This window comes from Vombatus ursinus, unplaced genomic scaffold (assembly GCF_900497805.2).
Source record: "Vombatus ursinus unplaced genomic scaffold, bare-nosed wombat genome assembly UNPS02010788.1, whole genome shotgun sequence".
NCBI classification, from domain to species: Eukaryota; Metazoa; Chordata; class Mammalia; order Diprotodontia; family Vombatidae; genus Vombatus; species Vombatus ursinus.
In genome coordinates this window covers 4770341-4783940 of record NW_020950566.1, presented here as the reverse complement: position 1 = coordinate 4783940, position 13600 = coordinate 4770341, and the positions used below count along the sequence as shown (strand labels likewise).

At 37.6% G+C, this 13600-nt stretch overlaps 1 protein-coding gene across 3 annotated transcripts in view; it reads right to left on the bottom strand.

Moving 5' to 3' along the window:
* Window positions 1–2148: 2148 nt before the first annotated feature.
* The window catches only part of PTPRZ1 (protein tyrosine phosphatase, receptor type Z1), a 239002-nt gene continuing 227550 nt past the window's right edge, over window positions 2149–13600 (bottom strand). For 2 of the 3 annotated variants that reach the window (XM_027855182.1, XM_027855183.1), the window contains 5 exons: window positions 11089–11217; window positions 9094–9240; window positions 6762–6904; window positions 5775–5910; window positions 2153–3021 (listed from right to left, as the gene is read on the bottom strand). In XM_027855182.1, coding sequence (XP_027710983.1) covers window positions 2881–3021; window positions 5775–5910; window positions 6762–6904; window positions 9094–9240; window positions 11089–11217 — 696 coding nt within the window. In that variant the 3' untranslated portion in view covers window positions 2153–2880. Of the gene's footprint in view, window positions 3022–5774; window positions 5911–6761; window positions 6905–9093; window positions 9241–11088; window positions 11218–13600 lie in introns of all 3 variants that reach the window. The other variant, XM_027855181.1, reaches the window with a different exon arrangement.

Below are 13600 nucleotides of genomic sequence, written 5' to 3'. Positions count from 1 at the left end.
TCACAATAGTTCTTTGGTATACAGATATACCAACAATTTATTTAAAGTCTAGGTTGATTATACCCTTTGAATATCTTTGGTTGGAGTTATAGGGCATTTTGAGATTATTTAAGACTTGAAAACAGTCTTTAAAGAACATCTTTTCTGAAACTGACCTAGTTTACAAGACTTTAGGTACTTGTTGGTATTACAGTAAAAATATAATTACAATATGACTTTGGGCTTAGTATTTGTTGGAATTGACACACTTTCATTAAATTTACTAAATCCATCATAGGTTGTGGAAGATGAGCAGTGATATCTTGCTTTTTGGTTATTTTTCCCCAGTTAAAAACCAATATGGGTAAGTAAAAAAGATTATCCTCAGGACTTAGGTTTTAAATAATTTGTCATCATGATAAGATGATGAATGAGATTACGGGAATTGATGGAAAGAATCTTGGAAAAACACCAGACTTCTTGATTTTATTTTTTTCAAGACCATCTGTGTAATTGTTTTATGCTTAGGGAGGGAGGATTAAGAGAGACTATTTCTGGAGTAGGAGTCCTTTTTGCCTTCTCCATTTCAGGATTTAATTACTATAGTTTGTCTATGGAAATACTTAATTATCATACTTGTTAACTGCATGATTATTTTCCCTTGGAAAAGGTGCAGTGAAACACTAATAAGTCACTGTAAAGGATAAAAAAAAATCTATCTATCCTACTAGCTGGTGTTTCTGGGACAAAGGATAGGGAAATTAGTAGACAAGATAATTAAGATAACATGTAGTACTGGTTCAAATCAGCTTGTGATCAGACATTGTGGGTGGTGAGGGAAGGACTACAAGAGGATTAGGAAATGAGGTTAGAAAAAAGCAACCAGGAATTCAAAACTGACCTCTTTAGCTTTAACATTAGGACACTGAGAAATAAAATGATAGATAGTGCTTCTGTTCTGGACCTCTCTGGAGCCTGACCTGCTGATTAAAAAAAAAAAAAAAAAATACCTCCTCAACTTCTTTCTAAGTCCTTTATGGCTATACTTTTGAAAAATTCAAGTAGAGTAAAATTAATTGTTTTAAGCATTTAAGGAAAATTAAACTACGGCTCTTCGGATAATTAGATGTCCCCTGAAGGGTTCTTGCTAAAGGGAATGGATTACATTCTCTAAATGTTTGGCTTTAAGACGTGTAATTATACACATTTAGAATTCATAACGAACACAGTTTACTTCCCAGAGGGAGTGAAGTTTATCCGGGTCAGAAGGCTAGACAGAAAAGAAATGAATGTTTAGTGTGACCCACTAATTCAAGCTTTCAGTAAAAGAAATGTACATCGTTTGCAAAATGTTGTTCAGTTGTGTTTGACTCCTCGTGACTCCATTTTGGGGTTTTCTTGGCAGAGACAACTGGAGCAGTTTGCCATTTCCTTCTGCAGCTCATCTTACAGAGGAAGAAACTGAGGCAAAAAAGGGTAAGTGATTTGCCCAGAGTCACACAACTAATAAACACCTGAATTCAACTCAGGAAGATGAATCTTCCTGATTCCAAGTCCAGTGCTCCATCTACTGCTCCACCCTTCTAAAACATTAGTTCACTGTGTGTGATAGCTGAGTAACAGGATCTAGAATTTACCTCTTAGCAGTTGCCATTCCACTCCTGACGGGTGCTAGTCACACTTGGGAAATGGACACCACATCAACCGTCAAGGTCCTTCTATTACTACTGGTGCCTTCCATCTATGCTCTTCACAAGTCTTGCTTGTGAAGCTCCTATAGATCTAGGTTCTCGTTGTTTGCTTAAACTTGGCATCTCAAATCCTGCTTTATTCTGGAGTATTTATTTGGGTCTTCCTGGTTCTTGTCTGCCCTTGTCTGTATACTCTGATTTCAACCTGCCTGTTCAGTTCTGGCCCCAGCCTGGTTCTGAACCTTGATATCTTCCTGAATCCTCAAACCTTGTTTCAGGTTCTCGGTTTCCTCCTTACATACCCACAATCCACTGCTGCCTATTGACCAGTGTGACAGTAATTAAATGTGAACTGACTACAATATTTGTATTTATTTTTGCAACACTGTAGGTAAAAACAATTTAAATGACGCCAAGTAAGATGTTATTCTCATAAAAAGTCTCATTTCAAAACAACTGTATTTCTATTTTCCACAAAAAAAGTTAAAATTACATGCTGGAATATGATTAATCACTTAGCTGCACAATAAGATATCAGACTTGATGTAAAAACAGAAAGTGAACTATATCATTTTAACAATGCAAGTACACAGAACTAGAAAACTGACAGTAGTAAAATATAAAAATCTACAATTATAAATATAAATTTGGTCCATGGAATAGTTACTAGAGCAGTATTTACAGTTAAGTATCGGATTATTTCTACTTTAAGCAAATGCTGCAGATGTAAAATGCTGAATATTACAGAGAACAGTGTTTTATTTACAATAAACTATATTAAAAGTTATATTTCTGGCAAACAAGGAGGATTGCTACAAATACAGCCATAGATCTGACCCTACAAACAAAAGTGTTTGTATGTCCTTGAGAACTCCTAGTATCTATAAATTTAGATTTTCAGTTAAAATCAAACCTGATGGTAGGAAACTAATACTGAAAAAAAAACAAAACAAAACACCACCACAATTCTGTTAATAGAAACACTGTAAAATTCAGTCGATTTAGTTCAGACATAACAAATGGATTACAAGAAATCTTGCAAAAAAGGCACACATTATTAATGATGTCAGTTTGGCAGTAAGATCATATACCATCAAAAGTACTTTTACTTGATGGGAAGTAAACAGATGACATTGCGAGGGGATAGATTTTCCCACATAATTTAAAGATGAAAACAAAAATGCTCAACTGTAGGGATTGTTTCGATGGGTTAAACTAAAGACTCTAAGCTCTCTGCCACGTTTCCATCAGGTAAAGCTGTGCCATTGCTGTCCAGTGATGTGGAAGGATTTTCTTCCTGCCTTGTGCTAACCAGGCTGAGGATAGCTTTGTACAAAAACTGGTACTGCTCCTAGAGAACAGATAAAGGATATAATGTGAAGGCAACGCAATTGATCTTTAAGGGCCAATAAGTATCTGCATTAGTAATTCTTTGTAAAAATTAATTTAATTTTTTTCAATTAATGAGAATTTATTTTCTCATCTTTCTTCCTCCCCCACCCCAAGGGGAAAAAAAACCCCTTGCAACAGACTTCATTAGTAATTCTTTAATTGAAATAAATGACCTAGGGAACATTTTCAGTCATAATATACGTGTAGTGGGGGACATCTTGAGTACAACTCAATCTTGTTTGAAGTTTTCATAAAATCATGAAAGAATTCTCATATTTTCAATTGATGACTAAGTTCTGTATTAAAGTCTCATGTTTCAGGATTTAAAGGTTATAAATTGCAAAATCATTAGCCTCATTCATAAGTGATAATCACTTTTTCACTGTTAGCCTACTAAACCAGGTTGCGGTTGGTAGGAGAATATGAAACTATGTCTCCAAACCACAACTGAACTTAAAAAAATCAGTTAAGTCAAAAAGTCAATTAAATAAACAAATTAAATTGTTTGGAATTGCAGACTAAACTGGTTGAGTGAATTTTTCAACTTTTATGCCTACCAATTTTATCCACAGGCCCTCCAGCTAAGCCTTTCTTTGGATACTGCATGCCTGGTTTTTCCAAATAGCTGGACACACTCTTTGGAATTTGGTTGGCCCACCATTTCTTTCAGAGCTTGGCTCTGATTTGACCTGGCTACTTTAGAATTCAGGTTAAGGACGCTATATATTTGGAGATTATAATTTTGATAATAAACATCTGATTTCATTTTCTCATGTAGCTCTCACTGGGAAGACTCATTTTTTATTATCTTGTTGTGGATTTTGTAATGACATCACTGTCTTGAGACCAGCTTGGGTACATTCATGGAAATGGCATTGCCTTTGGGTATACGCATTCTACACATTTTCTTGACTTTGTGAAATGTCCTCAGGCAAGCTGAGGTCAAACAGATACTGCCTAAATATCAGTCTAAAGGAAATTCTAAGAGATTAAACAGAAGAGGCAGAATGTCGTGCTTCTCAGACCCAAGCTATTCTTCACAGAACTTATTAATGTAGGTCAATGTCTATTTTTACAATTAATAAACGGGAAAGCTTCATTTAATAGAATTCAAATTTCTTTTTGATACAGATCTATAGATAAATCATTCATTTGCAACTTCAAAGATTTAGCGATATCTGGAAGAGAAGAGACCTTAGAACTCATTTACTCTAACATCTTTGTTTTACAGATGAGGAAACTGAGGTGCTTTATGGAAGGAAAGAGGAAAAAAAGCTCTATGTAGAAATTATCGAGTTCTTACATTTAGAGTCAGTAAGACCTGACTTCAAATCCTGACTTAGAGACTTACTAGTGTGACCCTGGGTAAATCACTTATCCCTGCAGCCTCAGTTTTCTCATCTATAAAATGGGGATAATAATGTCACATTCTTCATTGAGTTGTGTGGCTCAAACAAGATATTAATGCCAGCATGTACTCACATATTCAGGCATATAAATAAATCATACAATATATCACTTTTCAAACCTTAAAGTGCTATATAAATGTTGGCTACTATTATTACACAAGCTTGGAAGAAGAAATTGAGGCAAGGGAATTCTCACTTTCTTGGCCTTTGTTGAATCTTTGTCACTGATGCTACCTAATGCTCTTCAATCACTTGTTTCTATGTTAAAGCACTGCACTAACGAACTCACTGAGTGACTCTGAGAGAGTTGTTTCACCTGTCCTAGGCTAAGTTTTTTCTGAAAACCAAGAGGGTGACTCTCTAGTATTCCTTCCCTATAAAAAGAGTGGGGGGGGGGAGAGAGACAGAGAGACAGAGACAGAGAGAGAGAGACAGACACACAGAGACGGGGGGGAGAGAGAGAGACACACAGAGACAGAGAGAGAGAGAGAGAGAGAGAGAGAGAGAGAGAGAGATCTTGGGCATTAAGAGAGGCATAACTTTCAGGAATACAGAAGTAACAGTACAACTGTATTCTGCCCTGGTCAGGCTACAACTGTAGCACTGTGTTTAATTCCCTGCCCCCGCGATAGCTTAAGAAAGACACCGCTAATGCTGCAAAGTGTTCAGAAAAGAGAAACCACAGGGAGGAGATGATATCTGTATTCAAGTATTTAAAGAGCTATTAAGTCTAAGAGCTGTTAGATTTGTTCTGTTTGACCCCAGAAGACCAAACCAGGACCACTGGGGGAATGTCGCAAAGAGGCAAATTCAAGCTGGTTGCCAGAGAAACAAACAAGCAAACAAACAAACATCCTAACTATCAGTGTTGTACCCAGATGGAATACATTGCCTCTTTGGGGGTGGGGGAGTGGCTTCAAGGAGAGACTAGATGCCTGCTTACTGGAAATACTGCAATGAGGATTCTTTTTCCACTATCAGTTAAATTAAATGGCCATTGTGAAATGTGAAAATTCTGTGATTCTACATATATGCTTATGCATGTAGAATACCTAAGAGTTCTCTTTGGTAGGAAACATTTCTCTCTTCCTTCATTTTCTATCTCCTCTCAAAAAATAACAATAAAAACAACTACCCAAGAAACAATACCTCTCTCATAATGTAGAAATCTTCTCATTTTATCCCTAGGAAAACAAATTCATTCCTGTCACTTGAAGTCTTTGGGAGTTGTAAGTTTCTAAACCATAAAACCTTAAAAAGCTGGGTGATCAGGTTTTTTTTAAAAATATGTACATATACTTACAATGTCTGTAAAGACACCAGGCCTCATCAAATTTATCATCTTGGCTACATGGTAAACATCCACAGAATTCTCCTTTTCTAGCTGGTGCATGAGGGTTGTTAGTGCACAGAAAGTTCCCGCGGTCACTCCTCCATGCCTTTGTGGAAAGGAAAATGGTCAAAAGCTTTATTTAAAAGCATCAAGATATTATGTTTCATAACTCACTAGGGATATAACCTTGCTATAGAAACATCGATCACCTTTCTTAATGTATTTGCTTTTGCCACCTTATTATGCAGAGAACTACGGTCTGGGATGAAAACCCTCACAGGTTAAGTGGGCAATGGGGACGTTCTATAGAAACCTGTGGGTTTTTTCATCTTGATACTGTGGGAGAAGTAAATAAATACAATCTGATCTGGACAGTGGAAAATCAGGCATCTAAGGACATACTCAGTGTGCATGGTTCTGTTTGTTCTTACCACAAACATACTAAAATCCATCATGGTATAAAAGGACAAAGGAAAAAATACATATATACACTGAATACATGCTTCAGCATAATCAATCTTAAATGAAGATTAGACAGCCTCTTTGCTACGGCTTTTTATTTTTAGACCAAGGGAACGAGTATAAAAAATCATTTCAGTAGGTAAAGCATGAAGTTGCAAAATCAGATGCTTACCAAACATACTATTCTTGGCTTCATCAAGAGCTCCAAAAGTCAAATCTAAAGGTAGGTAGGCCTCAACTCCTTCATCAAATGGAGGCTCCAGGAGGAACACCCCAGCAGGAGAAGAGGGGAGATGGGCCTTGCAAAGGTTACCCCTTGCCTTCCCTCTGTAAAGTCCCCAGTTATGTGAACCATATATGGAGTGTATATACACAAAAATATACACACACATTAACATGCAGACACATATGTACAAGCACAATAGAGTATATAACTATATTTCCATTTCTAAGGAGATGAATAGATATAAAATATATTTAAAGTTCAGAACTTACTCATCATGAACAATCATGGGTCCATCCCTATTAGAAGCTTCTTCTTTGATGACACTTATAAGTTCAAAAGTTTTACTAATGGAACTATCAGGGTTTGGCCATTTGGGGCACTGAAAGTGTCTCACTTCAAGTACGTAATCATCCTATTGAGAAGAAGGAACAATTACCACCTTTGGTGGGACATTTTGCTTGTTATTTTATCATGAGATACTGTAAAAAGCCAGTAATTGTGATAGGATAATTAGATCAAATGACAAGAGAGCAGCAGGAATACTTCACCTCTCATATTAATAGAAAAATGTCTTTACATCCAGAGACTCCACGCATATATTGAAGGAATGGATAAAAATAATTAATCCTCAAGTGAAGCCCATGGATGGCCAATTCAAGCTAACCCTAGGCTGAAGTTTGGCAATCCTTAGTAAAGGCCTGTACATTAATCCTGGTTTTAGGTTACAAAGAGAAATCCAAATTATTAGTATTTATTTGGAAAAATAGCATCACCTTTTTGAGTTACAGTGATTCAAAGGTTTAGAGTTAAAATAATATATATGGAATATGAAGGGAACAAAAGGGGTGGAGTGGAACACTGAGGTGGGAATCTCAAGACTTTCCATACTGGGAGTACAAATTATGCTGGCATAGTCGCTGAGAACCCACAACCACTTCCACAATAACACAGTAACAACAAAGACGAAGGGGGAGGGAACCTGAGGCCTCTAGGTCACATATGGCCCTCTAGATCCTCAAGTGTGGCCCTTTAACTGAATCCAAACTTCACAGAACAAATCTCTTTGATAAAAGGATTTGTTCTAGAGAACTTGGACTCAGCCAAAAGGCTGCACCCAAGGATCTAGAAGGCCCAATGTGGCCTCGAGCTGCAGGTTCCCCATCCCGCCCCTAAACTCTAAAGTTAAAGGGTACCTTTAGTGGAATGTGGTCATGTTGGTCAACTGGCCAAGTAGTTGATATGGAAAAGAGATCAGGTTTTCTCGTGGTTTTTAGGACAGACTTTCCAATCAGCATGTATTAAAATTGTACCGTGGACTTCACAGCACCTACTATGTGCTTTCACATCCTTATCTTTCTCTCCACTATTCTTTATGCCTGAAATCCCCTTTTCATCACTTTTGTTGCTTGAAGTCTTGTTTATTCTTCAAAATTGGGCTCAAATGGTACCCTTCCAGGAAGCATACACATTTTCTAAATGGCCTCCCCTGCTGTAACCCATAGACTTTACATCATTCTTCTTTCATCTTGTTTTAGTTTGTAGTTACAGTTATTTGAGGCAGTTAGTTGGCATAGCAGATAGAGTCCCGGACCTGGCAAACCAGGAACACCTGAGTTCAAATCTTGCCTCAGATACCAGTCATACAGTAGTAGCACAAATCACTTAACATTTCTCAGCCTCAGTTTTCTCATTTCTAAAATGGGGATAATAATAGCATTTACTTCACAGGGCTGTTGTGACTATCAAATTAGATAACATATATAAAGCACTTTGCAAACCTTAAAGTGCTATATCAATATAAATAATAATAATAATAATGATTATGTCACATTTTCATAGTAGACTATAACCTTTATTAAGGTAGGGACAACATCTTAAATTTTGTAGTATCTTACTAGTACACTATTCTGGGCACACAGTTAGACAGTAAAATTATCATCATTTATTTTGCCTTATAGTTATATACTGTGTCTTTCTACTAGATGCTATATATACTGTGTCTTTCTACTAGCCTCTAAGCTCCACGTAGACAGGGACATTGTCTTTTTTTTTAATCTACCTCCAGCACCTAGCATCATGCTGTGTACAGAGTAGGCACTTAATAAATACACTGTTGTTGCTGTTCAGTCATTCAGTTGTGTCCCACTCTTTGTGACCCCGGGGACCAATACTGAACATGGGGTTCTCTTGGCAAAGACACTGGAGTGGTTTGCCATTTCCTTCTCCAGTGGATTAAGGCAAACAGAGCTTAAGTGACTTGCCCAGGATCACACAGCAAAGAAGTATCTGAGGCCAGATTTGAACCCAAGTCTTCCTGACTCCATGCCCAGTGCTCTCACCTAGCTGCTTCTAATATATACACCCCCACCCATACATGTATATATTTATATCTATATGTATGTAGATACATGCAGTTAATATAGGCACTAATATATATGTATATATATGTACTTATATGTTACGTGCACATATAATATAAACATAAGTGCCTATATCTGCATACATATATGTGTGTGCATATATATATATATACATATCAGATGAATTAAATGATAAGATCTGTTCCCATAAATTTATCATTTAAAGTTACATCTTCAATACCTGTGTAGCTTCTAAAATAAAGTCTTGAATTATAAGTTTTTCTTCATTAGACAGACACTTGTGTTCTTCAGCAATCATGGTAACCTTAAAGCTCTCGCAATTTATAGGCTCATCCTTATTTGGCCAGTAAACAAATTCATCTTCAGCCTGTAAGGAATGGAAAAGTAATAAGATTTTGCTGCTTTATTTGCAGCGCTGGACGCACTACTCCACAGAAAGCCGAGTAGTATTAATAGCGCATCATTTGCATGAATTTTTCATGTCCTAAAGGTCAAAGTGTGAAATGAAGCTAATTGCTTGGAAGAAAAAATTCAATTCAACCTTTGCTTCTGTATCCCATTTTAGTTCTCATAAACTTTCTTGTCTCTAAGGCCATCCTGACATGTGCAGAATACAACAAGACTCTTAAGAAGATGCAGTACTTGACATTAGTTATTTAGGAACATGCCTCACAGCTTTGCCATTTTGCTTTCCAGTTATCTCCAACACACTGGCACATTCGCTATCAGCAATGGCAGAATATGGCAAAGGGATGCTGGTGGCCTAGCACTGTTGGAGGAATGTGTAAAAGCTAAATGAATATGGAGCCCCAGGAGCGACGAATCCCAAGGCCTTCTAAAGACACATAAAAACCCCGAATTACATACTGATCAGTTTTTCACTATCGCAAAGAGATAGACAGGGCCTCCCAAAAACAACTCTTAGGAGATGGTAGGGAGGGCTTCTACTTTTCTAATATGCAGAAAACATCTGACCTGAATCTTGATGCGTGTATGTGTGTGTGCATGTATATGTGTATGCATGTGTTTAAGAGTATGTTATGTGTATATGTGTGTATAGGTTTATGTGTATATGCATATGTGTATGTGAGTATGTACATGTGTATGCATGTATATGTTTGTGTATGTATGTATGTATGTGTATATGTGTAGGTGTATGTATGTTTATGTGTATGTATGTATGTGTATGTGTGTGTTCCATGCCCTAAACTGAGGAAGCATATTTCTAAATTACTTCAAATGAGGTCTGTAAGAATGCACGTCACAATGGCTATCAGAGTGATACTCTAAATGATTCTGTCTCATTATCTTAAGGAGTGCCTTCCAGACTGAAAATTAAACTATTTTAAAATTCATATTATTTTTTTAAAAGAAGGTAAGGAGAAAAATCCAAACACAACAAAATGTATCTTATAATACTTTTAGGGCTAGAGAGAAGGCATCACAAAATCCAAATAATAATAGGGAGGGTCATATATCCAGTGACACTGTTCCTAACTGGAAAAAAAAAACACAACCAACACTCTATAGATGAGAGGTGCTTCACGTGGTGGTTTTTTTTGTATTATAATGTTAAAAAGTTCTTTATGAATTTATTTTCATTTTAAGACTTCATTCTAATAGAAGACAAATTAAACTCTGTGAGGGTAGGTACTGCTTTGGTTTTTGTCTTTGAATCTCTAGAGCCTAGCATAATGCCCTGCACATAGTTGGTGTTTGTTCAACTCAACTGAATTGGGTACCATGTGCCAGACACTGGGCTGAGCACTTGGGATGCCAAGACAAAAATAAGGCAAGACTTGTCCTCAAGGACTTTACATTCTAAAGGGGGAGAGAGAACACTTACACATACATAGACAACTCAACACAAAATACATACCAAATAATTTCTGGGAGAGTGGGCAAGTCTTATGTGAAGGGGGATTTGTTGACAACAGAATAGTTATTAAAGAGGGCATAGTGGAAGGGCAGGGCAGTGTGGGATATTCATTGGTCCTCTTTGAAAACAAAGGAGAACACTCAATCAACCAAAATGCTGGGATAAGGACAAAGGAGGGATAGGGCTGACATACATGGTTATGAGGGAGCAGTTAAGTGGTGATCAAAAAAGGGAATTTTGGTCCAAGAAACCAACTGAATTAATGCCTGTTATTTTTGTTACAAGCTGTTTGAGACGGCTGCTTCCTTGTGACCTGGGATGATGGGAAGGCCTTACCATGTTCTGGCTCTCTGGCAGCATGACTATGAGCTGGGCATTATGATCCCATATCATCCTCCAGAAGTCCTTAATGGTGTGAAGCAGTGGATGCTGAGTGATGATGAATTCATTGCTTTGATAATAACCCTACAAAACCAAAAAGTCTAACTCAGAAGACAAAAGTCTGCTAGAGACAAAAGCATATCTATGAAATCAACATGGCAGTGCTTTAAAGTGAGGCTTGTGCTTTATTCAGTATGAGCAAAGTCATAGAAGAGAGAGAGCTTTTGAACATTATAAATGTGGGGTAGCCTTCAGATCAACCTTTATTCGGCATCATAGTTCTTAGGCAAGAGAGCAATCCAGAGAAGGTAATGAATTAAGGGAAAAACAGTGAAGTTTTTGAATAATACCATGGATATTATGAGGTCTTTGATGGACAGAGCCAGTACTTGTTTGGAATTTGCTAAAAACTAAATGAATAAAATATGATTACTCTCTTCTGTCTGCTACCAAAAAATAGTATTTCATCCATAGCACATGATTAAAAACTATCAGAAGGGCAGCTAGGTGATGTAGTGGACAGAATGTCCAGCCTGGAGTCAGGAAGACCTGAGTTTAAATCTGGCCTCAGACACTTAACTAGCTGTGTGACCTGGGCAAGTCACTTAACCTTATTTGCCTCAGTTTCCTCATCTGTAAAATGAACTGGAAAAGGAAACATCAAACCATTTTCTTTGCTAAGAAAACTCAAATGGAGTCAAGAAGAGTAGAATACAACTGAAAAAAAAAAAGAAGACTGAACAACAAAAACTATCAGAACAACTTCTATTTACAAGTTAATGGAAACCAAGGCAAAGAGATATTTTGAGTTTTATACCTGGTAAAAGATCTGAGATGCAGCATTACAATCAAAACATAAAAAGCTTGCATTTAATGACGGACATTGCCACAGGACCTATCTAGCTAAATAAAGCAATGAATAAGTGAAGCGCAGATAATGACTATTTATGCCAGTGTTTGTAGGCAGCAGGTTCAGGAATGTGGGCTTTACCTTGTTTTTATTATCCTAATGTCAGAAGGCTAAGATATTTTATATCCAGCTACAGCACAAATGTGTCTATCTGAACAGTTTGTCTTTCTTGATTTCTCTAGAGAAGGAAAGAAGGAAAGAAGGAAGGAAAAAGGAAGAAAAAAGAGGGAAAGAAGGAAGGGAGGGAGGAAGGAAGAAAGGAGGGAAAGAAGGAAGAAGTAAAAGGAGAAAGGAAGAAATAAGTGAAGGAAGGAAGCAGGAAGGGAGGGAGGAAGTAAGAAAGGAAGGAAGAAGAAAAAGAAAGAAGAAAGGGAAGAGGAAGTAAGAAAAGGAGGAAGCAAGGGAGGGAGCAAAGGAGGAAGGAAGTAAGGAAGTAAGTGTTTATTAAGTACCTACTGTGTGCCAGGTACTATGCTAAGTTCCTTATACATTTGATCCTCACAAATACCCTGTAAGGTAGGGGCTATTTTTACCCCCATTTAATAGTTTAGGAAACTGAAGCAGACAATGGTTAAGCAACTTGCCCAGGGTCACATAGCTAATTAAGTGTCAGTGGCTGGTTCTGAACTCAGGTCTTCCTGATTCCAGGCCTAGCTGGTGTCCACTGTGCCACCTAATATCATTGGTCACCTGGAGTAGTGATGTCAAATTGAAATGAAAACGGGGGCCACTAATCCATATATAAAGATTCCTACTGGTCACATACTGGCTTAGTTTTAAAAGGTAATATTATTTATGTTTTATTGTATTTTTATTTATTTTCTTAAGTACTTCCCAATTACATTTTAATCTGGTTTGGGCTACACTCAGAAGAGTGTGGTGGGCACCATTTCTGGGGGCCACATGTTTGACATCTCTGATTTGGATCACATTAGCAGTTATACAGCCCTAACTTGCAGACTCTCACAGTTTCTGAAGAGATGGAATCTGGAGTGCCCCTGCCCAATGGCAAGGTCTTTCTACCTTTGAGGTAATCAGGCCTCCAGAAGCCCAAGCGTGGCCCAGCTCCACTCAAATTGGAGTAAGCCCTGATGCTCTCAGGTTCAGGAAGAATGTCACTGAGAGGCAACGGTTGCCCCCTCCATTTCAGCTATAATGCTCAATGACTTTTGCCTGAGGAGACCAGAATTTTCCTCTACTTCCACTGAAATCCAGGCTAATTTTGTCATCTCATTTAGAAACAGGTCTCATATATTTCCATGTGAATCTAGTAGTAAAGGTATGTTCAGCCCTCAACAGTGGAGGTGTAACTGCTATTTAAGTAGGTGATGCGTGTCAAAGTGCTGTACATTAGATGGCCTGATCCTAATCAGGAGTCATGCTTGACAGATTAGATGGCAAGAACCAGGGCTGCAAGGGAAGAAATGTGTTCCCTTTTGCACCCTTTCCCTTTACAGCTCCTCCCTAATTCTCTCTGTCTTTCTCTCTCTCTCTCTCTCTCTCACACACACACACACACACACACACACACACACACACACACACACACACACACAC